General features: G+C 41.8%; 2 protein-coding genes across 5 annotated transcripts; one reads left to right on the forward strand and one right to left on the reverse strand.

Annotated features, from left to right (window-relative positions):
- The first annotated feature begins 1,397 nt into the window (after positions 1–1,397).
- On the forward strand, positions 1,398–23,373 carry nfat5a (nuclear factor of activated T cells 5a). 4 transcript variants are annotated; one of them, XM_020078852.2, is made up of 13 exons: positions 2,290–2,567; positions 10,473–10,601; positions 12,525–12,587; positions 13,145–13,772; positions 13,889–14,072; positions 14,573–14,763; positions 14,872–15,044; positions 15,292–15,426; positions 15,548–15,600; positions 15,719–15,851; positions 16,126–16,310; positions 16,423–18,709; positions 18,923–23,373. In XM_020078852.2, exons 4-13 carry the CDS (start codon positions 13,192–13,194, stop codon positions 19,324–19,326), a joined length of 4,326 nt encoding a protein of 1,441 aa, XP_019934411.2. In that variant the 5' UTR covers positions 2,290–2,567; positions 10,473–10,601; positions 12,525–12,587; positions 13,145–13,191; the 3' UTR covers positions 19,327–23,373. The 4 variants fall into 4 exon arrangements, with proteins under 4 accessions (XP_019934410.2, XP_069385032.1, XP_019934411.2 ...); XM_020078851.2 differs by lacking the exons at positions 2,290–2,567; positions 12,525–12,587 and adding an exon at positions 1,398–1,817; XM_069528931.1 differs by lacking the exon at positions 12,525–12,587 and having other exon boundaries at positions 1,860–2,567.
- Positions 23,374–23,441: 68 nt separating this feature from the next.
- nudt7 (nudix (nucleoside diphosphate linked moiety X)-type motif 7) lies at positions 23,442–25,310 on the reverse strand. Its single transcript, XM_069528936.1, has 3 exons — positions 24,608–25,310; positions 24,356–24,514; positions 23,442–23,940 (listed from the first exon to the last, which is right to left on the reverse strand). The coding sequence occupies exons 1-3, from the start codon at positions 24,761–24,763 to the stop codon at positions 23,587–23,589; spliced, it is 669 nt and encodes a 222-aa protein (XP_069385037.1). The 5' UTR covers positions 24,764–25,310; the 3' UTR covers positions 23,442–23,586.
- Positions 25,311–25,411: the final 101 nt, after the last annotated feature.

Consider the following 25,411-nt stretch of genomic DNA (forward strand, 5'->3'; position numbering starts at 1 on the left):
GACCATGTCTGAAAAAGGAAACAGTATTTACCACCAAGAAGGTTTTGTTTTGTGGGTTCTGAAATGCTATGTTGTCCTCCCTATAAAAGAAATGTATCTTTGGGTTTGAGGCCCACAGGTACTGAGGAATTTGGAGAAAGTCTGAATATATGTTAGGGCATTAGGTCACAGTTTTAAGGGTTACACTAAATTTGAGCTAGTGCCTTCTCTCCCTGTCACTGGACAGATGAGAAGAGCTGGATGAAAACCAGATGTGTTTTCTTTAGATTAACGAAAACAACACTCCTATATAAACGAGGAGTTGAAGTTGCCCCTTAGAAGAGAATCACATTGGCCCCGAATCTCTCTCCAAGCAGACTGCAGTGCTTGTATTGATGCTGAACTTTTTTGTAATAAACTTTTTATAAAATCAAGACGGTGTCATCGGAGATTCTTTCATCATCTTCACATCATCGCAACCCCAATATATGACAGTTTTTACCCCTGTCCATTAGTTTGGTGGTTGTTTTGCATGTTAATTGTTTGTTGGCAAGATTACGCAAAAACTTCAGAACGGATTACTGTGAAACTTTGTGGAAGGATGTGGTGGATTGTATGGATCTGGGAAGAACCCAATAACATTTGTTGTGTATACAGAGTCCTATCTCTAACATTGTGAGATAGGAGATTTTCTTTGACATTTTCACTGATTTCCGGTGGAATAATGCATTCATCGTGATTTAAAAAAAAGCTTTTTTAAGGGGTATCTGAGAGTTCGCAATTTGGTGCAGCTTGATTAAATTTAAGAGGACTATTGGGCATCAGTGCAGTTATCAAAACACAGGGTGTCCACCTGGGACGGCCTCTGACCCCGAATAGGACAGCCTGTTTTTGTTGTACTGCAAAAACCAAAGCTTGAACTTGAAGTTTAGTTTGCTTGATTGTCATCATTATTATCATTATTAATATTGTTGTTGTTTATTTGTTTTTTTACCAAAGTAAGATTTGCAGAGCACAGGGACACACACTGGACAGGAAATGTATGTTTGGGTTTTTCATTGAGGCAGCTGAGGAACTCTCTGTGGGAAGTTATGGAGGCTGGTGGGGCAGTATATAATAGAAATGTCAGGGGTCAACTAGTGAGAAAATTGGCCCCCTGGGCACAGATGGGTAGTGGCCACCCTCCCTCACATCCCATTTGATTAAAACGAGCTGTGTGACTCTCTAGCAGTTCTTATTAAGTGTCCCTGTCAGTCCACAGGCTCAGGGAGGAACAAACCAGGCAGGACATAATGAGATTACTCTCCTCTGTGATCGCTGGGACCGTGCATGTATTAACGGAGGTGAAGTGAGGGCTACTGCGCATGCTCGGACGCAGCAGAAGGGGGAGGGGCCAGGGGAGGGGCCGACCAACTGTAGGCAAGTGTGTGTGTGTGTGTGTGTGTGTGTGTGTGTGTGTGTGTGTGTGTGTGTGTGTGTGTGTGTGTGTGTGTGTGTGTGTGTGTGTGTGTGTGTGTGTGTGTGTGTGTGTGTGTGTGTGTCGTCTGAACGTAGCACGAAATGTGCGTCCTCTCAGCAGCACCACACACACTAACGTGAGACGTGCAGGCTGACGGGGTTTTTTTTGCTATTGAAAGTTTTGTTTTGCTTCGATGTTGTTCATTAAACATTCCGCTTGTGAAACGCAGTATTTATTTCCTAAGAGCAGCCGACTTGGTTTCTTCTAAAGAGTGTCCGCTTCCCCTCCCCTCGATGAAGCGTTGCGATGCCCTCTGATTTTATATCCCTCCTTAGCTCGGATCTCGACCTCAATTCCCCCAAATCTCTGTACTCTAAAGGTAAGATGCTTACTAAGCTAAGGCTACTAACTCGTTCTGTCCTGGTTTAAACGGAGAAAATTGTGAATTGCCTTGATGGATCACGTTAAGCTGCTAGCTAGCTGTAGTTAGCTTCTTTTCCGCTGCTAGCCAGCCTAGCTAGCTTAGTTAGTTAGCTGCCTTTGCATTGGTGACAACCTGGCTGGTTAGCTGTCTGTGTCACATGCGTGGAAGGACGTGACACATCAGGCTGCTCGTGTGATTGTATCAGGGATGTGTGAGATTCCATTGACCTGGTTAGATGTGTTATTCAGGTATTTTTGGTGGTAACTAGCATCATGGTTATTTATTTCTATTAGCTAGCCACAGCTACGTGAGGTCGATCTCCAGCCACCACATTGTTCAGCGGTTTAACGTACTTAAGTGTTGATCCTGTGGAGGTGTGTGTGTGTGTGTGTGTGTGTGCGCGTGCGTGCAGGGGTGGGCAGTATTTATGATGCATGTATTCAAAATAGTATTTTGTCATTTGTATTTGATAGTTTTGAAAAAAATTGATTCATATTTTGTATCAAAATACTTGAGTGTTGTGTAGTTTTGGAGAAATACTTCCTGTGAGACGTCTATGTGATGCTGTCATAAAAATGAAAATCGTGGCATGCAGCCTATGATGGTGTCTCCTCAGTAATATGCCCAGTTTTGTTGGGATCAGAACATTAAGGTTCAGAAAATTCATGATCCAGCATGAAGGGAGACCCAAAGAAGAAGCACAAGGTGAGAAATGTGTTGGTCTCAGCTCTCCATCCATTTTTAGCATAAAATGCTAACAGTTCCTGTTTTTTTAGTTGGTTTTAGTATCTAAGGCTCAATCAAATTGTTCTAGCAAACTATTTAACCCCAGTAAAGTTAGCAGCTCTCATAGTTAATGTTGGCTTTCTACTTTCAGCCTATGTTAATGTTCTCATCAGTTGTGGACAGGAAAACAAACGTTTCAGAGTTGTTGTACAACATTACTTTATAATGCAAAGAGTAAACGCACCTGTCTTTTGTGCCTTATTGTCATTAACAACGTTGTGCTGCAAAGCCACAAAACAACAGGTTGTTATCCCTTCCACCACTGGTGTTTGTTGTCGCTCACAACTCTTAAGTGTGTAACTTAGTAGGGGCTGTTTTGTAAGTTTTATTCTGAAATAACTAATGTGCAATTGAACAAGACTGTGTGGTTGATGATGACTGATGAATCACTTAGAAACTTGTTGCTTTGGATAATGGTCCTATCAGTGTCTGCTTATGAATGACTAGTTACTATTGTCCTCAGTGTTGCTGGTGCAAGGTAGGCCCTTCATTATCAAACAGGCTCTAGAGGTCAGACTGAACTATCTGTTGAGTGGTTGCATGTCAGATTTATGGCATGCATCATTAGCTGCTGCTTTCAAAAAATGTCCACTTCATCAACTGAGTCAATGTACTGCTGAAGGGATAGATCAAATAGGCATATATATGTTTCGCAATGTGATTTCATACCCGCCTTTGAAAAGTTTTTTAGTTTGTTTTGATACATAACGTGGTGGCTGTATTGTGTAGTTTATTTTGATACACTTACAATTAGGGTATTTTAAAATACATTTTGATGGTTCTAAAATGGGACAGTGTTGGGTTTAAAAAGGCTCAGAGGTAATGATGTCTGATCCACTGAGCAGGTCACATGGCTTTCATAGTACTGACATACAAGCCAGTAGCCAGTCAGATTTACCTTTAGCCTCAGCGTACCCTCAAGTTCGGCCTGTATCGATGATTACAAAGCCAAAACACTTGATGACACTAAAGCGCATAACTGAGATAATGTCTCTAACATCCGCTGGCGGCCGCTAACACCTGCTAACACCTGCTAACATCAACTGGTAGTTGGTATCTTAAATTGTGCAGAAGACATTCAAACATACAATGGATATTCACCTTCTAGTCCCATATTCTAAAATGATGTCTCTTTGCCCACCCCTGTGTGTGTGTGTGTGTGTGTGTGTGTGTGTGTGTGTGTCGCAAAAGGATTCCATAGAAAAGCTGCACATACATGTTGTTGGTTGTGGTCTCTTGTGTAGTTGTGCCATGTGAATTACAGAACTGTGTTGTTTTGGATCATGGGTGGATCTGAGCCAGAGTCGTCCTCCTCACATTCTCTGGATTCACAGAAAGAATGCAGTTGTTTTGGTTTGGGCAAAGCTAAGTCTCCCTATCAGGGTACGTGCGGGGGTGTTGCTGCTACCACAGGGGCGTCAGGGCCACAATATACCCCGTCTGTGACAGTCGTTTGACACGTGTCAGCCAACTGTGGTTATCTATCAGGAGGGTGTTGCTGCATCATGTAGAAGGTAGACTGTTAACTCTTGTTGTGGTTAGCTTGGTTTCTATTGGTTTTCAGTAGCATACTCACTGCATAAATTAACATCCTCAATGTTAGCAAGTGTATAATTTGAATAATATGAATAAAATAAACTCTTGTTCTCCCATTCAATACTGTTTGTTATCGTGTTTCTTGTGCGTCATATAGCTCTTGTGCTTATTCAAGAGCAAGAATTGTATAGTGTGTGTGGTTGTGTAGTGTAACAGCCCTTTACGTGGTAATGTAACCTGAGACACATGGACGTTTTGCATTTTGACAGGATGCTGGTCGACAACAGAGCTTCCTATGCTGCTTATTTCACACCCTGGTCTCAGCCGGAGTCTATATTTTGATGGGTAATAACAAATACTTTGGCAATAATGTCTTAAACAGTTTTTACCTGCCTGCTGTCTGACCTGCTGGTCCCACATCTGTCCAGCTTTTATGTATATTGGGCTCATGAGCCAGCAGAAAGCATTGCTCTATGGACCCTGAAAGGCACATTTGAGCCTGCCATATGGTCACACTGTATCACATGATGGCTGTTTATTTATATCTCAGTAATTGGGTGTGTGTTCGCATCAGGGTCAAGGTAGCAGACTTGCTCATTAAAGATCTAGTCAGAAACCTCATGTATATCAGGCTGTAAGTGAGAGGGGACAGCTGTATGAGTGCATTTTGGCCTGGCTGATTATGTTGTACCATTTAGCTGATTTGTTGTTGGGTTTTTTTTTTGTTAAAATGAGGCATATGTGAAATCTCAAACGTTAACTATTGAAATGTGACATTTTTCTTTTAGCCCATGCATGAGAGCCAGTTTGCCAAGTCTGACATAGAGGAAGCACCAGCAAGGACATGTGTAGTCTACCAACTCTGAGAGTGAAGTAAAAGGCTAATGATTTCATGGTCACTTAACTTTGTCTCATTGTAAATCAAAAAGAGGATCTGAATACAAAGTAGTCAAACAATACATGTTTTGACTGTGTGTATACAAAATCTGACCACTCTCCAACTGCACAGATGCCACCCATCACAGATCCTTTTGTAATGGTTTTAAAATCTATGCCAGGAAATTATAAACACCTTACAATCTGATACACATTAATGAGACCTAATGACTGGGACTCTTATGGTTACGTTTGATTCAGGGAGCCAGATTATCATTTTCTAAAATATTCCTTGCATCTCAAATTATGACCCTCATGCTTTTCTCTACTCTATGACCATATTCACGTGGTATAATTATCCATCATTAGGAAAAGTCTGTTTTGTTCGGTTAAAGTAATGATTTATACAAACAGTGGCACACTCATAGGTTGAGAGTAATTTTACATTTGATAGAAAATAAGTCTTCCTCCCAACAGATAGAAAAATGGGTGCCGTTCGTACACTTGCTGAAGGGCTATCTGGCTTCATCTGTTTTTTTTTCTCTCCAACTTCAAGTGGAAAGATGTAATGTGATTATATTTCATTAATGTTTTATCTTTGCACCACACTGCTTATGTAAGAGTTTTCATTTAAATGAACAGACAATCCAAAAAGAGTGTGTTGTCCCACTGAGAGGGGGAAAAAAATCTACTTATCAGTGTGAAGCTTGCGCTATAGCATCAGTGTGTCCGATTAGATTCCATTGTGTGAGAGACACAAACAGGTCATGCATTGCAGAGCTGGTAGAAAGTTGTTCCAGAAATGTTTAGTGTAGCGTGTGGATTATTCTGGGGAAGTGGATTTAAGATGTCACTGCGATTTTAGATTTCAAATGTTTGCGCAACACAATAGAAATTCCATTTGCCTCCACTGCATTGGGGGCAGTAGAAATCTTAACAGATGACAATTTAACGAACTGGGTAAATAAAAACCAACATCTGTATGGCTACATACCTCCAGAGGTAATTGAAAAAATATTGGTCCACTGACCCTTTAAGTAAAATATGGCTCAGCTCCAGAATAGGCCATCTGCGGTCTGACACTCATTTGTCTCACAACTACAATGAAAAAGACCAGAAATCACCATTAAATATGAATCATGTGAAATCTTACTTTGGTTTTGTTCTGTATGATTGTAGTACTTTGTTCCTGACCTGACTGTATTCATATCAGTTCATGCAGACTCAATTGGTTCCATTTACTGTCAGTCACCTGAGACATGTGAGAAGAAATGAAAGTCCTTCCTGGAAACAATCATTTTATTCTCTTGTCACCTTACATCTGCAAATTCACTCCATAGCTGTAAACTGAAACAGTGATTATAATATAGACTAAGTCAACTCTATACTGTTTAAAATTGTTATTATGCAGCCTTTATAAAATAAAGTTAAATGAAATTGTGCTGATAAGGATAAAAATAAAGAAACCTTTGCTGTAGACGTCTCCTGGTTCAAGTCTGAATAATCAGGGATTAAGCTTTACACTCAATATAAGTTACATACTTGCTGCTGTGAAAGAGCAGGGCTGATAGTTATACACTTTGAAAGTCTCAAAACATGAGCAGGGTGGGCAAAATAACTGTGCAATGGGAATTAAAGACGATGACATGCAAGTGTATGCGCAGTTATAACTGGTCATAACCTTGTACTATTGTTTTCATTTAGTAATCTGAATACACGGGCACATCAAGTACATCCAGCTATTCATTGCTGCTACATTTTAGTTTCAAGGTAAATAGAGATAGTGCAAATCTACAGCCAAAAATGATGTTATGTGTTTAAAGCACAGTTAGTGGCTCTATTTTCAGTTTTCTGGCTTGAGCATGTGTTTAAGAGTTTTTAAAGCAGTCATTGTTGAGCTCTGACACATTCTTGGTCTGCATATTTTCTCATTTGCAACCAAAACACTGTCCTCATGAATTTTCTATTCTTCTGTCATCCCTAGTCTTAGCCCTAAGCCAGCTGCAAAAAAATATAAATGGACTGGTGGCCTTGCCATTTGGCAAAGCCTTCAAGGCATGTGTAATATGAGCAGTGCATAACTATGATATGAGGTAATTTAATTGTTCTAAGTTTAGGTTTAATTCTGTCCGCCCCCTGACTGGCTAGTGTGCTGCAGCTTACTTTTTCTGGCATATTCAGGCAGGCTTGTAGATCTGTGAGGTCATCAGATGTCATCTGACTTCTATAAAAGTAAATTGAGACAAACATCAAAATCCATTCCATGATTTTCATTTGTTTGGGAACAAAGAGAATTTAAATGTATGTCCTTTTCAACTGAAGCTTTATCTGTGGCAAGATTTCTCCATCTGTTAATCACTTATTAACAGGGGTAACAGTTTGGTTAAAATATTTATATTTCTCCAGTAACTAAAGATTTATGAGATGGATCATTATTCCAGTCAGTTACTGGAATAATGTGTGGTTAACAGGAAGCATATCTTCAGTCCAAGTAAGAAGAAAATGAAGGGATATGATCAAACATGAGATCAAAACACTCCATTCAGATTCTTCTTGTGTTCTTTTGTCAAAAAATGTGTTTATACACAGAAAAATATGCCGTGCCATTGTAATATTTTGATATTGGTACCAAAAACAATCACAACGATGAGTGTAATCAAGCCTAAATTATACTTAATTTTCCATCACCGCAAGCCAAACCCTCTGCACTATACTCTTGCTTATTCACACAAATGATCCAATCAGTCAATCATGTGGCATTAGTACCATCATACACCTACAGTACTGCTATCAATTTAACAGAATAAAATAAACCAAAAGTCAGACAGTGTAGTCCTTAGTCCTCGTGTGGTCAGTTAACTGTAAGACCTGAGGGGGAGAATACTACCTCAGATGGTACCAATCTCCAAGGAATGCAGAAGATAGCGCCTCATTAGAGTTGCTATGAACATCCCTAAAGCAGATAGAGGTCAGGATCTTCCCTTAATGTTTACATAATGTCTCCTGCCAAGAACAGAAATCTGAGGCTGCCTTGGGCACAGGCTTACCAACATTGGCCTGCTGTGTTGAGCCCAGGATGGTGTAATGATGTGAGGAATGTTTTCTTGGAAACTTTGAGCCCCTCAATTAAAATCAATCATGGTTTGTATGGCTACATCGGCCTGACAATGTAGAATGTCACCAAGCTAACGTGTCAAACTAATTTTATGGACATGACAATGAGTTCAGTGTACTTCAGTGGCCTCTCAGGGTATCATGGGAGACTTGCAGCGTGCATGTGTGGCTGATGAATCTGCATAAATGATATGATGCAATTACGTCAACATGGACCAGAATCTCAGACATTTTTTTGTGGAATCCATACCAAGAATGATTAAGCTGTTTTAACTGTTGAACTACTGTTTTAAGAATAAGGGGAGAAACTACCTGGTATTATTATAGTAGTGTGGTGCTCAGTGAGTGTATATACACTGTTTGCATACTGCTCTGTCCCTCGACAGTCTGGCATACGAGTAAACAAATCACTGAAAGAAATCCAGACTCTGCATTTGCATACCCAAACTGAGGGAAATGATAGAGCAATGTTTAAAATTGATTTGTGCATACAAATCTTCATACATTGTTTGTTGGCCATTTTCCAGGTTATATTTTTCTGTATGACTTGTTGGTTGGTTCTGCTGTGAATTTTATCATGTTCTAATTTAGAGCAGGAGGTAGTGCAGTGGCAGTACAGCAGAACTGCTGTTGTGGAGCTGCGAAGAAGTGATTTCTGTGGAAAGAACATTGAAGTTTTATCTGGATGAAACTAATAAGACATGGTGTCGGATCGGTACTTAGATTTGTGTACTTGCCGATACCCGACAGTATCAGAGGCATTTCTGATGCTGGTATCGTAACATCTGCACTTATCTTTACTTTGTAATATAATTCAGTGGTTTGGTAGGGATGTATACGTAATAGCCTATTGTCACAAATGTATCAGGAGCCGGTGGACCGTGACAGCATTTGTTTATATATGAATGCCTGACACATATGAGTGGGTTCCAGGCCGGCTGAACACACATTCAGTATACTCAAATTATGCACAAATCTACTGTGTGAAAAGTCAAGACTGAGGTCATGTCGAGCTGCAAGTCAGTCCGTAATACAACCATGCACAAAGACTCCCTCTCTTCACACCATGAACAAAGCACAACAGACTCAGATGGAAGGTTATCCCTCTGGATGGACCAAGTTTTGCTATCATTCTGTAGGAACCTTTCCTTAAGGACAGATTACCTTGGATAAGCTATGGAGGGTAGAGTGGGCATTCTTCTCAGCATTTTAAGTTTTGCCTGTCTGTGTTTGTGAATTAGTGCACTCTGTTTTTCTCTGTGAACTGAGGTGACTTTGTCTTGCAACTCTCTCAGCATCATTGACGTCACAGAAGTGCGAGATCATGTGTCTTGTCAGTTTCACCATTCTGCCGGTGCTAAGTCATAGCTGTGTATCAGATGACTACTACACATGCTGAGTGCCCCTGATGCACAGCTGAAATATCCATGTCAGGGTGTTGATAGGTCCCTGTTTCATAGCAACCACTCTACCTAATCATCGTGTTCATCTTCCATCAAATGTGGTTGGTGCCAGGGTAACTGCGGCGGTTCTTCAAGGAATCATCATCATCAAATATCAGGGAGAAGTCTCTGCAGGCTTTATTACACTAAACCCCTTGGGAGCCTAATTTAGTTTATCATAAGATACCCCGTGTTGTGTTTGTGTTGACTGCAGATTTTTTTTGTAGATGCAGTAGAAATTTTGATCATGAGACACAGGTCTGATTCCAGTTCCATTCCAGGTTTTTTATTTTTGAGAAGGGAACAAGTGAACAACACCCACCCTGAGTGAGAAACAGTAGGAGCTTTATTATTACCACCAAGATTTCTTTAGCAGAAAAGAAATTGATCATATGAGGATAATTTATTTAAAAAGAAGTTGTCTTTGAGTTAACTTCTGCAGTCTGAACATTTTTAGAACCAATCTAGCAGTCATTTGTCTATTAGTGCATTTAAAGGCTCTTCTGCTTCAGTTTCATTCTCCAGGCAAGATTATGGCTGGTTCGTGTGGAAAACTTGCCGTCCTGTTTGATATTCAAGTTCTATGGTATTGAAACTGTGAAAGCAGTGATCTGGGTTAACTGACATCAAAACCAGATGTTTTTTATTTGAATAATTTGGAGAAACTTTACCATAAAACCTGCAAAATTCTGTGGATCCATCTATTTGTAAAATGGCTCAAAGCAGAGGTGCTGAACCCAAAGCTGTCAGAAATGTTTCACAATCTTTTCGAATTACTTGGTCCGTTAATAAACAGTAAACCAATTTATGTTTTTCAAAACCTAATTTATCTTCTCCTGCTCATCCTTTAATGCAGAGTCGGTATATGACCTCCTCCCTAAAGAGCTCCAGCTCCAGCCGTCATCCACCCAGACCGAGCCACCCACCATGAGCCAGAAGAGTGGGGGAGAGCCAGGACCTCCGCCAACTGCAGCCTTGGCTTCAGGTGAGCTACCTGCTCAACCAATAAAAACCATGATCTGGGATCAGTTTCCCTTTACCAAACTATTCCCAGAGTCAGTAGGGTTCAATAATCTAATATGGGCTTTGTATTGTGTGTCTGGGGGCAACTTCACAGTTCACTATTTTCTGAGACAATTAATATTAGTGACTGTGTGAGATTATAAAGGATAGCATTTATATTTCAGCCAAGGTATTTTAATACAGCTGGTATGACAGTGCATTGTCATTAGGTTTCATTTTGGATATATTGGGGGATTTCCTGGTTATTTTGTCTGTGTTATGGGGCCATGATAAATATTTTAGATGTTTGCAATTTTAACGTTTGCAGTAGCATGACTTTGTGTGTTGGGGCTTTGATGTTCACCCAACTGTATTACGTTTCTGTGTATTTTATTTTAAAAAAATACATATTTTTGAAAAAACATGTTTATAGATATATAGTTTTAGATCACTTTATAAAGTTAATGAATATAGAACTATGCTGCAATAATCTAAGATTCTCAGTGGCATCTTTGTAGTTAAAGTCATACAGAGTATTTACGTTTTGATCTTTACACTGAATAACAGCATTAAGAAATGTTGATGGTGTTTGCATTAACAGCATGGCAACATAGCTTGTTCCTTCTCATTTCACTCATTTTTATTTCTCAGCAGCCATTTTCCCTGTGATGCTTGTGCTCAATGTTTTTTGCCACATGGCTTTTAGGCAGTTAAAAAAAAAAACATTTGGGTGGCCCAGGTTTAGATGCCCTCGTTCAGACCTGGTATTAACATCTATCACGGGTGATTGAATCACAGGTGGACAGTTCTGAGTACACGTGTGAACGCAGCGAAGAAGCATTGAGATCCAATCACTCAGACCATATTTGCAGGTGGTGTGGGATGCATGGTGCCACATTGTTTTAGCGGTGTGAATGCAACCAAGTCCTATTTTTACACTTAGTTTTCACACACCCACAGATTGATTTATTTGAAGCCACCACCACATATAGATTTTGTATTTTTGTACCAAATAAGCTAAAACCTTCATTCAGTCTCTGCAAACAGAAATGTTGTACGTGTGTATTTGCATGAATGGGGGAGGTGAGATGTGAACACAAGTATGTCACTGGAGACGCATTCTAATGCCAGGTGGGAAATGACTAACTTAGAGCTGTCCACTCGTGATCGAATTACTCGAGACACATGGAAATACCAGGTTTGAACAGGACCAGAGACGCAGTAAAACCCCATGCAGTGTCAACCAGTGCTGTCCTTTGGCTTTAGTGGTCATCTTAGACAATCACTCATGTTATGACATTATATTCTGTTGATTTAGTGCATCAGCCTGGAGGTATCAGTATCATTAGGTTTTATTTGTAAATGCTTTACAAGTACCTTGAGCAGAAACAGCCTATGCACATTTACACATTATTTTATACACACATACAACAGTAGTTCATCTGAGGTTTTTTCTCGTTAGAAACAGTGAAGTTGCCCCCAACTGTCAATGGACTGTTTTTAAATTTCATTTAGCAAAATAACAAAATATTGTCTGATCTTGGATCATGGTTCAGGGAAGTCGACATCAGATATAACTGACAAATCTAGATTTCAGATTCATGTAAAGTGCAAACTAACTAGTCCACAGTCATGTTGGAGAGAGCGCTTTTGTTAATGCTACATATTAACTATTCTGTCTGACCCGGCTGGTCCTAAACAGTGCTGATCAAAAGCATGACTACTGTGACGTTCTTCAGATGATTGTGAACCAAATCAACATACTTTAAAGTGTCTATAAATGATCAACTACATTAGTTACTCCTTCGTTAAGTATATGAACTGATCCAGTTTACTGATTGACAGAAGTTGAATCTTGAATGATCAGCTCTCTTGTTGCTCATTGGCTGTCTCGTTTTTATTGCAGGAAGTTCCCTCTGAGGCAGGGAGTGTCTGCATATAAAATGGTCTGCAGTTCACTGCTCCATAGGTCAGAGGCTTGTTTATTCTGTCTCCATGGCTACGCTCAGTCCCAACCAAATCTTCCAATTGGCATGCGCAAACTACTGTTTACTACTGAATGCACATTGCACAAACTGTACTGTAACCCTGGCAACCCTGGCAAAGTTAATTTGGCGCCACATTACCAGCTTGCAGATTTGGCTATATAAGAAAGTTTGACCAGATTTTGTTCTGTTTTTTCTGGCAATGTGTATGTAACAATTTGTAGCTTGCTTTTGTTTTTGTAAACAAAGCATGTCAGTTTTGTCACATTGATTTTAATTAAGAAAGGTTTTGTAGGAATCAAAACATTGTGGGACCATTTGTACCCTTCTCAGCTTTAATTTCAGATTATTTAATCAATGCTTGACAGCTCTTGCATGCACAGTGAGAGCATAAAACCAACAGCAGTCTATTGAAATTAGAGTTGGGAAGAGGGGAAAACAATACAAAATTATGCACAAATTCAGCTGCTTGAATGGGACTGCTAGCCTGCTCTGTGCTGCACATCTGTACTAACTCATTTACCTGTGTATGCTACTACAGATGCCAGCTCTTCCACCTCCAACCCTTCTGCCTCTTCCTCCCTGGCCATGGGAGTGCCATCCACTGGCCCCTCTACCTCAACCTCAGACCATCTCAAGGTTCCACAGCATCTCCAGTCCACTGGAGGAGAAGGAGCTGGAGCTTCAGAGATGCAAGGTGTGGGGGGTGCTGTATCTGGCCCCAACAGAGGCGGCAGTGGGCCAAACACTGCTTCAGGAGACATAGGGTCAGGAGTGTCAGGGCTAGGAGTCCAGCAGCCTCAGAACACCCCATCAAAACGGAGACCTGTTTTGAGCATATCCCCACCACCTGAGGACCTATTTGACGACAGCCAGATGTCTTGTCAAGAGGAGCCTACTGTATCTGGTCCAACGGGTCCAGACTCAGAACATAGCAGCAGCATGTGGGCTGATGACTCAGTCTCCAACTTCAGCTTGATCAGCTCTGTCTCCTACAATGACAACACCGAGGTACCACGCAAATCCAGAAAACGCACCCCTCGCCAGCGGCCTGGCCCAAAGCCTGCCCCTCCAGAGGACAGCATGGATGTGTTTGATGCCGACAGCGCCAAGGCCCCTCACTTTGTCCTATCCCAGCTTGGCACAGACAAGACCAGTGCAATAGGCAGGTGAGGTGACCATTGTCCATCGAAATCTCATTCTGTCATCTAATTGAGTTTTTTCTGGGGTAATCAAATTTCTAAAAGTCATAATATGCCATCTTGTGATTTTTGTTGCCCTGCAGCTCTCTTGAGTCAGGGACCGCAGTGAAGGGTGGGTCACTGTCCACTCAGTTCCCCCAGAGGAGTGATGGGAAGGAGTTGAAGATCCTGGTGCAGCCAGAGACCCAGCACAGAGCTCGTTATCTGACTGAGGGCAGCAGAGGCTCTGTCAAAGACCGGACACAGCAGGGATTCCCCACTGTCAAGGTTGGACAAAGAAGTCCAACCAGCTGCTTCATGTCACAGAAAAAAATATTAACATCTTTAATAAGGAGTTGTTCCTCTGTATGCATTTTGCATTTCCTCCATGATAGGTGTTGCTTTGGGCGTAAAAAATGCTATTATTAAGGGCCGGGCTCCAATGCTGCTCATCTAGACACGTCTCTCTATGCTATCTAGATGAGGTGCAACAGAATTTTTTGCAGTAGTAATAGACAGCAGTCCTGCAGACATAGTCATAGTGTCAAGTTCCATCAAGAGGGAAATTGTCATCTGGCATATGTCCATTCAAGCAAAATGCATCATGAAAAGCTCATTTTCCTCTTCCTCCTCTATTTTTCCTCTTCCTCCTATACTTCCTCAAAATGCCCGGCCCCAACCCATTACTGCTTATAGCAGCTATAATTTAATAATATTATACTTTCTATTATTAGCGAAGGGCAATATAAATGTTAATTCCGTTTACTTTTTTCTTTTTTTGTCCCCAGTTGGAGGGTGTGAATGATCCAGTTGTGCTGCAGGTGTTTGTAGCAAATGATGCAGGCAGAGTGAAGCCTCACGGTTTCTACCAGGCTTGCAGAGTGACTGGACGCAACACCACTGCCTGCAAGGAGGTGGACATAGAGGGCACCATTGTTATTGAGATCCCTTTGGAGCCTAGCAGTGATATGACACTTGCGTAAGGGGCTGTTTTTTGTGGATAATTTGGGATCAGTTAATCCTTGTATCGTGTTGATGCTTAAGAGATATTTGTTATATATTCCTCCATCATGTGCTACATCCACAGGGTGGACTGTGTAGGAATTTTGAAGCTGCGTAATGCAGATGTGGAGGCCCGTATTGGTGTTGCAGGATCAAAGAAAAAGAGCACCCGTGCCAGGCTGGCTTTCAGGGTCAGCATCCCCCAACCTGATGGATCCACCCTCACCCTACAGGTCCCTTCATCACCAATCCTCTGCAGTGAGTACATCAGGCACAAGTTAAACTAAAAAAACAGTCCAACACTACAATGTGGATGATGTGTTTCCAGTGATGTTTGGTTTTTATCTCATACAGCATTTACTGTGATGGTCATAAATCTCACTTATGATCAGATCAGTCAACAGAACTGTTTCCTTTGTTTCAGAGTCTTGTCCATGCCCTCTGGAAGAGACGAACTGAGAAATCATGTGAGTTTTAATTCTTTCACTCTTCTTTTGCTCTCCAGCCCAGCCCGCAGGGGTGCCAGAGATCCTGAAGAAGAGTCTTCACAGCTGCTCAGTGAGAGGAGGAGAGGAAGTTTTTATCATTGGAAAGAACTTCCTTAAAGGAACCAAAGTTATTTTCCAGGAGAACATTGCAGGTGTTGTAGCCATCTTGGTTTTGTCAGCGTTGTCCTTTATATTTCTGTGGTAATGATTATCTGCATGTAAACGTCCCAATGAATAGAAAAGTAAAAAATGTCTTCATTGTTTTATTCATAGATGATAATTCCTGGCAAGCCGAGGCAAAGATTGACATGGACCTTTTCCATCAGGTAAAAGTAACAGAACTGCATGAATATTCCTTGTTTTTCCTCTTGAATAATGCAAAATGTTGCTCATGAAGTTCTACTAAAAATAAGATTACTCTTTTGAATCTTTAATGTCTTCCAGAACCATTTGATAGTGACCGCCCCTCCGTTCCACAACCAGTCAATCACTTCTCCAGTGTCTGTGGGAATCTTTGTGATGACCAATGCTGGTAGATCGCATGAAGCCCAGCCCTTCACCTACACTCCAGAATCAGGTACAGCCACGAGCAGAAGGACAGAGGTCTAGTAAATATATTTCAAGCCTCTTGTATGATATTTAATAGAGGTGCAGGTAGAGCTCTGTTTAGTCCCATTTTGAGATATTGTGCCAATATTAATATATCAGGAAAATGTTACCTGCATATAAATCAACAGCTCAACTTTTTGTTGGTGAAATGGTTTCAGAGTTGCTGAAATGTGAGAAAAGGTGGACAGTGTTCTCCCAGACACAAAACTGTACCTATCCCATGTTTCTACTTTAACTCTCAGCTGATAACTCCAATGCCCAGACGGTAAAAACAGAGGGACCCTCTTTAGTCAAGACATGTATGTTTGATGGCCAGATAAAATCTATGTCATCTGAGCAAACCGACTGCTCTGGTCAGCATTCCAAACGCCAGGAGGACACACCAATGGAAGTGTCCAGCAATCCACCACCCACGGATGTCTTTAAGGTACAATATAATTCACTCAACAAAATAAAAAACATCTATGATCAAGACCATTTTGGATCCCACTGAACTACAGAATTGGAGTTGGTAATATTTCTCTTTCCTATTTTCTCAGCAATCCCCTGACCCTCTTGTCTCAGTGCAGCAGACCCAGCTTAGCTCCAGTCCCCATCCAGGAGGGGAGTCCTTTCAGAGTCCAATGCCCCTACAGTCTGAAGATGTGGAGCTTTCCCAGGCACCCCCTGTTTTCCCCAGCCTAGAGTCTCTAAATACCATACAGAAGCAAGAAATTGCCCCCACAACCTCCTTCCCAGTGTCAGGAGACACCACAATCCCCCCTGTGACACCAGACGTCCCTCAGCAATTCCTCAGAGACCCTCAGGACAACCTGCCACCTGAGAATTCCAACAATAGTGGAGGGGTTGTTGTTGTTGCCATGCCCCAAATATCAACTCCATCTCAGCCACAGCCACAACAATCACAGGTTCCCATGTTCCCCCAGGAAGGGGTGGCCCAGCTAGAGAGGGCAGTAAGGGAGCTCCAAGCCGGAGGTAACACCACACTCCAGCAGGTGTTTGAGGCGGCTGTAGCCCAGCAGCAACTAAACTCAGTGCTTTATAGCCCCACACCCTCCGCAGATTCTCTTCAACAGCATGTCCAAGAAAATATGAACAGCCTTAGATTAGGAAACACGGATAATACACTGTCTACACAGCAACAGCTACAGATGCAACAGCAACAGCAAATGCAACAGCAGCAGCAGCAAATGCAACAGCAGCAAATGCAACAGCAGCAACAACAAATACAGCAACAGTTTCAACAGCATCAACAACTTCAGCAACAACAGCAAATCCTTGGTAACCTTCAGCATCAACAACAGCAACAACATCTACAGCAGCAACAGCAAGTCCTTGGCAACATGCAGATGCAACAGCAACTAATATTACAGCCACAGGACCAACTGCAACAGCAGCAGCAGCAGCTCATAGAGAACATTCAACAGCAGCAACAGTTGCAACAGAATCAGCAACAACAAGTCCTTAACAACATCCAACTACAAGATCAGCAACAGCAAGTCCTTAACAACATCCAACTACAAGATCAGCAACAGCAAGTCCTTAACAACATCCAACTTCAGGATCAGCAACAGCAAAATCAAATACTTACCAATTTACAACAACATCAGCTTCAACAGCAGCAGCAGCAGCTACAACAGCAGCAGCAGCAGCAGCAGCAGCAACAACAGCAAAATCAAGCATTGAGCAACTTGCAGCAGCAACAGCAACTACAAGAGCAGCAGGTCTTGGAGAATTTACAGCAGCAGCTTCAGGCTGAGTTGCTCCAGCCACAGATCCACTCCAACCAGCAAGTACAGCAGCCAGTGTCGCTCCTTCAACGGGCTGGAGAGCTGCTCACCATTCAGACCAACTTCCCAACACAGCCTCCATCCCACACATCCCCCCCACAACAGCTCTTCCAATCACCCAGGCCCCTTGCAGAGACCCAGGGCTCCCAACAGCAGGTCCAGGCTGCCCTGCTCCAGAATACACTGACTGTCCTGACGAGTGGCAGTCTCAACTCAGAGCAGCAGTCGACTGGGTCAGCTCTTTACCTGTCCCCAAACCCTCCTCAACAACAGCAACAACCGCAGCTGGCATTCATCTCGTCCATGAAAACGTCTACAAGCCAGCCCCAGTCTGTTACAATGTTTCAGAACCAACCCCAAGCTCAACTGTCCCAAATGCAGCAACAGAGCACCCCCATGGAGGAGCAGCAGTCTGCACAGCAGAACCAACAACAGCTACCAATGGGCCAGCAGGGTTCCTTGTTCCAAAGTATTTCAAACCACTCACAGGCTAACCCTGTCCCACAGAACCAACTTTCCCAACCCCAGCAGACGGGTCTGCTCCTCTGCACGACAGATCTTAACCCGCAGGCTATTCCCCCAACTATTCTCTTCAGCACCCAGACCCAAGGCCCTTCCCCTATTGGGAGCATTAGTGTTGGAATCCCTCAGCCAGACCCAGCTGAGCCCATGTCATTCCAAGACCAGAGCTCTTCAGGCAACAACTCAACATCCAATGAGAACCAACAGCAAAGCTTATTCCAGGAGCAGCAGCCAATGCAAGTAGGCCCAAGCTCCAGCAGCGTCCCAAGCAATCAACCTGTAGAGCTGTTTCTACCGCAGACATCTCTGTCTGGCCTGCAGAGCACTATAAGCTCACAGGAGCTAAACAACCAGGCTCCAGCCCCTGGCACAACCATCTTTGTTGTTCAAGGTGGTGTGGGCGTTGTAGCCAGCCCTGGACAGCAGCCACCAGAGCAGCTTTTCCAGACAACTGTGGGCGGGAATGTGGCTCCTCAAGGACAAGCCAACCTGTTTGTGTTTGGCATCCAGAACGGTAAGATGATTGGGGCTTCTCCACCTCTTAATTATAAAAATCATAGTTAAGTGTCTGTAGAATTCTTGACTTCCTGGATTTCATGGTACTGCCATGCTTCACCCATTGAGCTAAACATATCCAAGTGCATCCTGCGTTGCACCAATGTTCTAATTACATCCTTTACCTACTGTTTGATTACAGTGATCATCACAATGTTTTTCTTCCTTCCAGACTCGCCACAGCTGCTCAATTCCTCCGGATCCACCCTACCTGCTCAGAGCCAGTCCCAGAACTCCAGTCACATGCAGCCTCTCTTGGATCAGCCAATGGCCCAGGCTGCCTCTCCAATGCAAGCCCCCATGCACAGCAGCCTACAGAACACTCTTCAGGCACAGATGCAGTCCAGCTTAGAGAACGCCATGCAGACCAGCCTACAAAACGCGATGCAGACAAACACACAAAATGCCCTGCAGTCTAGTTTACAGGCAAACATAGAAACAAGCTTGCCAACTCCAATGCAGACCAATCTACAGATGGAGATACAGAGCAGCTTACAGAATCAATTGCAGGCATCATTATCTGTATCATCTAACATGGATAAAATCGAGGACCTACTGGAAAGCCTACAGAAGTAGTGATAAATATTTGGACAATGTGCTCTCGAAGGAGAATGAGAGATATGTAGCTAGTTATACATCCTAACATCAACAAAGTGGTGGTGCAAGTGTTTTGTGCCAGTGCCACAAAATGTAGAAAATTTAAATATTTAAAAATGAAATGCCCCTTTTACCTAAAACCAAATTATGAGCTCACGTAACCCCTTGTTTTTATGAAATATTTATCATTCATTACAGCTTTCGTAGATCCATTCTCCTTGAAATGATGAGTCCGTCTTTGTTGTTACCCCTCTTGCAGGATCAGAGAGGTCTGTAACGACAGCTTTATCTATCAGTCTCAGAAATGCAGTGTTTTGTTGTCAGAGTGTTTTTAACAATGTGAGCCTAAGAGATGATATTGATAAAAGTCTATCAGGTTTTAGTGGGGAAACTGGAAAGGGATAAAGAATGTCGATGATGGTAAAATGGGAAATAGTAATGTGATGGAGAATAGGCTGTAAGAGGCAGAGAAGATAAAACAGTCAGCCATGGAGTGGATATCACATAGCACGTAAGTGTCCGATATAGGCTGAATCTCATTTTGTGAGTGTAAACTAATTTCACTCAGAGAGACAGTCGGTGACAGTTGTGTTAGTCTGTCCGTCATGTGGGACGGCAGGGAAACTGGGGGAAAATTACCTGGTGTGAATATTGTCATTCTTTTGTCCTCTTTGCAGATCTTTTGCAGTAAATCAAACTCGTGTTTGCACAGCTCAGCAGTTTGACTAATGTATATGTAAGGAGCAAAGATGGTTAAATTACACATACTTCTAGAATGTTTTGAATCCATTACCTGAGCAGACTTGACAGGAGGACAGCTAAACTCTACTCCTCAAGAATTTCTCACTTACTAAAATGGCGTATCATTACATATTTATACAGCAGGTGGTTCCCCCAGTGTATAGCAGAAAGAGGAGAGAATATTTAACACTCGCAAATGAGATTCAACCTAGTGAATAATGTGACTTGGCCTTTTGTGGCCTTTTAGGCACCTCCCAGTGTTTTCATATGTTTAGGCCTCATCAGCTTTCTTGGGGAACTTTTAAGAAGCATTGTAGTGTGTGTATCTTTTTGTTTTAAAGAAGTTGGTAACTTTACCAATCTAATGTGGATAGAGCGAAACTTTCCACTAGTGAAAATGGAGTGTTGTGTTTTTATAAACAGTTTATCTCAAGCACTTTATAACCTCTTTTGTGTAACCAGCTAATCCTTATATCCGTCCACAGCTCTCTACTGACCCAGCTGAATTTGTACTCTGAAACGTCCACTTAAAAAACAAGAAAACAGAAACAAAAAAAACAGAAATCAGTTGTCTTGTAAAAGTAAATACATCTTAACCAAACATTTTTACATTTTCTCATGTCAGAATATTTTTGAGGTCTAGGACAACTTTGTATAGAATGTCTGCTCCCTGTTGGATCCCTTTTTATATTCAGTCTCAGTGGTCCAGTCAAGTCTGTCAAAAACAGCCATTCCCACAAAAGCATTGTCATTTGTCAGTGTTGGAGTGGTAAGTGGGCCTTTGTGTTTTACACACTGACAAAACACCTAAAATACAGATTCATTCAGATTGTGCGTTGAAATGAAGGATTTTCATTGTTATGCTATTTGTACTATTTACTGTTCGGTCTGTCACTTGAGACTGTTCTACTTTGTGTTGTGTTAGATATTTAAGTTTTGTCTGTGTTGGTACCGTGCGCAGGCTGGCACCATGTGAAGTTGGCACCCAGTAGCCGTCCCTTGTGTTGTGAACAGGGGCTCACTGGTAAATGAAATCTCTGTTACATAGAGGCCGCCATGTTGTTTCTATCTATGGTGCTATGTATAGGAGTGATGGGCACTTCTGATGTGATGTTATTACGTAACCGTTCCTACTTAAATCAATAGCATTGACATCAATTGTTAGTTTGTGAAGCAGAGTTGAGTCCAGAGAGCTGGCTGTTGTTGTGGGGTCAGACTGGGGTGCACCCGGGCAAACCAAAGCTCCTGTTGTGAATCCTCCTCATCTTGTCCCATACTTGTCCTTTCAAATGCCCTCATCATCATGTTTACTCATTTTTACTTAATCATTTAAATTATGCAGCTCTTACATGGATAGCAATTCAGCATGTTGTTTTCTTTTATGTAAACATTTATAAAAGATATGTAAAGGTACTTTGTTTCATGGATCATATAATTAACATTTCAACCCATTTTTCCTTTCTCTTGACATTACTCTATTTTTTGATGCAAAGTAATACTGTATTTTCCATATCTACAATAGTAGCCAATTTGGCGTTATCAAAAAAAGCCAATTTTCAGAATAATTCTAATGTTGGAGTAGCATCTGTTTACATTTTCATAGTCACACTATTTTGTCCTGCAGCTGTTAGTGATCCATTTAAAGTAACTTATCTTTTTTAGAATTTTGTATCCATGTATCAAAATGTAGAGTATTTTTGTAAAACTAAAGTTTTTGGTTTACGCTCATAGCACAGAATATCATTGCTGGTATTATACCCTGAAACTAAGCGCAGGTTTATTGTGAAGGGTATGACTGAAATTAGAAATGTAGTTAAGTGGACATCAAGCAAATTTGTTCGAATTTTATTTGACTGTTCTAACATCGACTTTACCCAATTTGTACATTGTGATAAATGGGCGAGGTTCCTCGTGTTTATTTTAATGTCATGCATCTCAAATGGCACTTTGACTCAACCATTAACTGTAGATCAGGTTAGAGCGCAGTAGTGATGTTTCCAAGCATTCCATTCCTCTTGGGTTAGGGGAGTTAAAGAGCACATAACGTTGCAGAGGAAGTGCAGAACAGTAATGCCTCTTAAAGCCATACCAACACAGAAAGCCAAGCTGTGACTTCGGTTTCATGAATGTAAAATTTACCTCATGGTGTGGACACAGCTCGCTCTACATCAAACATTGGACCAATTACAGTTTCAGAGAACATATATTTAGAGGCAGAGGGGGATTGGGTGGCGGGGCACCAACCGTCATTCGTGTCACTGTACATTTGTCAGATTGTTTCGTCTTGGGATTGCGGTGTAATGTCATGTTGTTTGCACCCTGTCCTTTCATCGTGAGCAATCCAGGATGATCAGTCTGACTCTTCAAACAGCCACTTCCACCTGACTAAACCACGTGAAGCATCCATTTAATAGTGGCGAAGACAGCACACAAATCTTGACACGATATAGTTTTGTCCGTCAGTCATGTAAATGAATATCCATGTATATTTAAATGTGAAATATACTGCAGGGGTATCTTGAATTTCAATTGTGATGCTTTCAACAGAACTTTGTGTGCCTTGATAACTTATCCGTTACTCTGCTGTGTTCACTGATGTCCCTTTTGTGTCACTGCTATTTGGCAACTTGTCCTTTTTACTCTTGAGGACTGTTTAACATCAGGATACTTTTCAGTGATAGTTTTATTGCAACAACACAAGTGCAACCATAGCCCATACCAATATATTTAAGCGTTAACATTTTCACTCTGGAAATGCAAGATATCAAAATGAGTACTCTCAACGTAATGTTGTGCAGCTTCACCCGTGAATTGTCATCTTGTTCATTATTTTCTGTTGAAAATTATTTTTCCATGCCTCATGAGATTTGTAGATTTGAGGTAAAAGGGACAAGACAGTGGAGATTGTTTTAATGGAGAGCTTTCTTGTACTGATGTGCTTGTCAACATTACTATTGTTGCTGTGAACTGCTTGATCAAATGGAGCAACCATGATAACCGTTACTTGCCAATAGTGTGAGCTGTATCTTGTGTGTAATCAGTTTGCTCACGTTTCCTAGTTCGCTTTCTATTTCACATTCTCCAACAGTTCTGTTGTATCCGTTCTGTGTAGCTTGAGCTTTAGTATCTAGCCTTAAGACCCTGCAGTAGGGATAAAGGTCAACCCCAGTGTGTTATCATACATCTGAACTATTATTAACGTGTACTTTGCCTTGGTCTGGACATTTGTATACTCTTCTGTTTATATCTGTAATCCTGCTGCTACATTAAATGAATTAATAAAAATATAAGCATCTTGATTTTCATCTTTTCTCTCCCTAAGAGTTTTAACTATAAACATTAACAGTCAAAAGTTGTGCAAATCAATGTTTATATTAATCTTTTTAAACAAATATTTCAAGTATGTTTCCCAGTACAGCAGCAAATTAATACATTGCAGTTAAATTACAAATCTGGCTTCAGGCTTTAGGTGCTGGCACAAATGCATTACATAAACTGTCATAATTTATTAATTCTTCTCTGCAAAATCTTATGGAAGAAGGATAAAGGATCCTCAAAGTCAAAACCAACATCAAACTCAGGTTTTTTCCCGAGAGCGAGTGCAGCCACCAATATGGCCAACATGGCTGTCATGCCCCATATGTGATATTGGCTTCCTGAATCAGTGTCCACAAAATAAAATGAGTGCAACGACCCCACCGTCCCAGCAGCACCGTTGGTAGCGCTGTGTCCCTTCTCGCTGATGAAGAAGTCCAGGGGGATGGTGAACACGGCGCTGACCTCAGCTGGGTTTGGACAGGGACAAAATGACTCCTCAATGAATCCAACCACCGGAGTCACCAACAGACCGCTCTGTTAAAAGATATGAGGGAAAAAAGATGGACTCTAAGCAGCTGATGTCACAAGGAAGAGTCATTACCCCCACCAAGGTTATGTTTTCACCCGTCTGTCTTGTTGTTGGCTGGTACATTTATATATAAGCAAGATTACACAAAAACTACGGATCGGATTCCCATGAAACACAATGGGAGGATGTGCTAAGGGTCAGAGACGGACCCATTTATATTTTCTGCTGATCAGGGGGCAGATCCAGAATAGTTTTTTTTCACTTTCTTTAACATTGTGTGGGCGTTTTTTGACAGATTTCCCACAGAATTATTCCTGGATCATGATGAATGAAATCAGGCACGTTCAGGCAACTGATATCTATCGAGTGTGTGGAACTTCAGAGTTGACTGTTGTGTGCCACTAGTTTTTAATGTCATACCTTATGCATGACAGGGAACAGTCTGCAGACCACCTCGACACCATCAGCTGTTAGACCGATCTCCTCTTCGGCTTCCCTCAGAGCCGTGTCCACGTCATCTCTGTCATCAGGGTCTTTCTTCCCACCAGGGAAACACACCTGCCCGGCGTTGGTCCTCAGCTGAAGAGACACAACATGTCAAGTCACAGGCCGGTTCCAACAGCAGATAGCTCATCGGCTGATTAACCACAGTGGCATCCATGCAGGTGTTACCTCCGCTGAACGCAGAGTCATCAGGGTGTGTACTTCTCCGTCCTTCACGAACAGAGGGATCAGCACCGAGGCTTTGGGCAGCACCGGCAAGTCCGAGAACTTGTCTCCGATGTCGAAAGACTTTAAAACGGCGACAATCTCCTCTTTGGTCTGCATGGTGGCCGATCGGTTTCAAAACAGACACGGGAAGAGGAAGCACCGATGAAAACAATCAACATGCTTCAGCGAAAACAAACCGGAGTCGACTTCTGTGGTGCTTCGTTTTTAAATACTCGTCTGCAGCTTGACACTGAAGTTTTAAATAAGCTGTTAAATAAGGATTTCCCTTCTGTTTACATCACAGCACGACTCAACCCGCGAAGGAGCCATTCTCGTCCCGCGAATTGTACGTCACAATATGAGACGGGTAGCTTACGTTAGCACAAAAGCTAACACTTATATAAACAGTTGGTTGCATGGAAATGAATCTGCCACTCCCGCTGATCAGTCAAGATATTATCATGAGTACCTCCATTATTCCCCTGTTGGTTGTGTTTAGTCATTTATTCAACGGCTAGGATCACAACGCATGACGTCTCAAACCGGAAATGTGGTGTCACATCAGTGCGACGAGCATTAGCGACAATTAGCCGGTTAGCTGTCAGGGCAATGATGCTACTTACATATTTACTATGTGGAAATAAGGAATCGATCATGGGTGGGAATGCGCAGAGAGTCATTCATAAATATAATATAATACATATTTTCAATAAACAACTGAAGAGTAGCCATGTTGTTTGTAAACATGTAAACATGTGACGTGAC

Source organism: Paralichthys olivaceus, chromosome 7, assembly GCF_024713975.1.
Source record: "Paralichthys olivaceus isolate ysfri-2021 chromosome 7, ASM2471397v2, whole genome shotgun sequence".
Classification (NCBI taxonomy): Eukaryota; Metazoa; Chordata; class Actinopteri; order Pleuronectiformes; family Paralichthyidae; genus Paralichthys; species Paralichthys olivaceus.

Excerpts from the sequence above, each read along its gene's own strand:
- nfat5a (XM_069528931.1), top strand. The coding sequence starts at position 2,483 with ATGCCCAGTTTTGTTGGGATCAGAACATTAAGGTTCAGAAAATTCATG. Across the intron at positions 10,602-13,144 it reads AACTGCAGCCTTGGCTTCAG|ATGCCAGCTCTTCCACCTCC; the intron begins GTGAGCTACCTG and ends ATGCTACTACAG. Across the intron at positions 16,311-16,422 it reads CACCCACGGATGTCTTTAAG|CAATCCCCTGACCCTCTTGT; the intron begins GTACAATATAAT and ends CTATTTTCTCAG.
- nudt7 (XM_069528936.1), bottom strand. The coding sequence starts at position 24,763 with ATGCAGACCAAAGAGGAGATTGTCGCCGTTTTAAAGTCTTTCGACATC. Across the intron at positions 24,515-24,607 it reads TGACTCTGCGTTCAGCGGAG|CTGAGGACCAACGCCGGGCA; the intron begins GTAACACCTGCA and ends GTGTCTCTTCAG. Across the intron at positions 23,941-24,355 it reads TGTTCCCTGTCATGCATAAG|AGCGGTCTGTTGGTGACTCC; the intron begins GTATGACATTAA and ends ATCTTTTAACAG.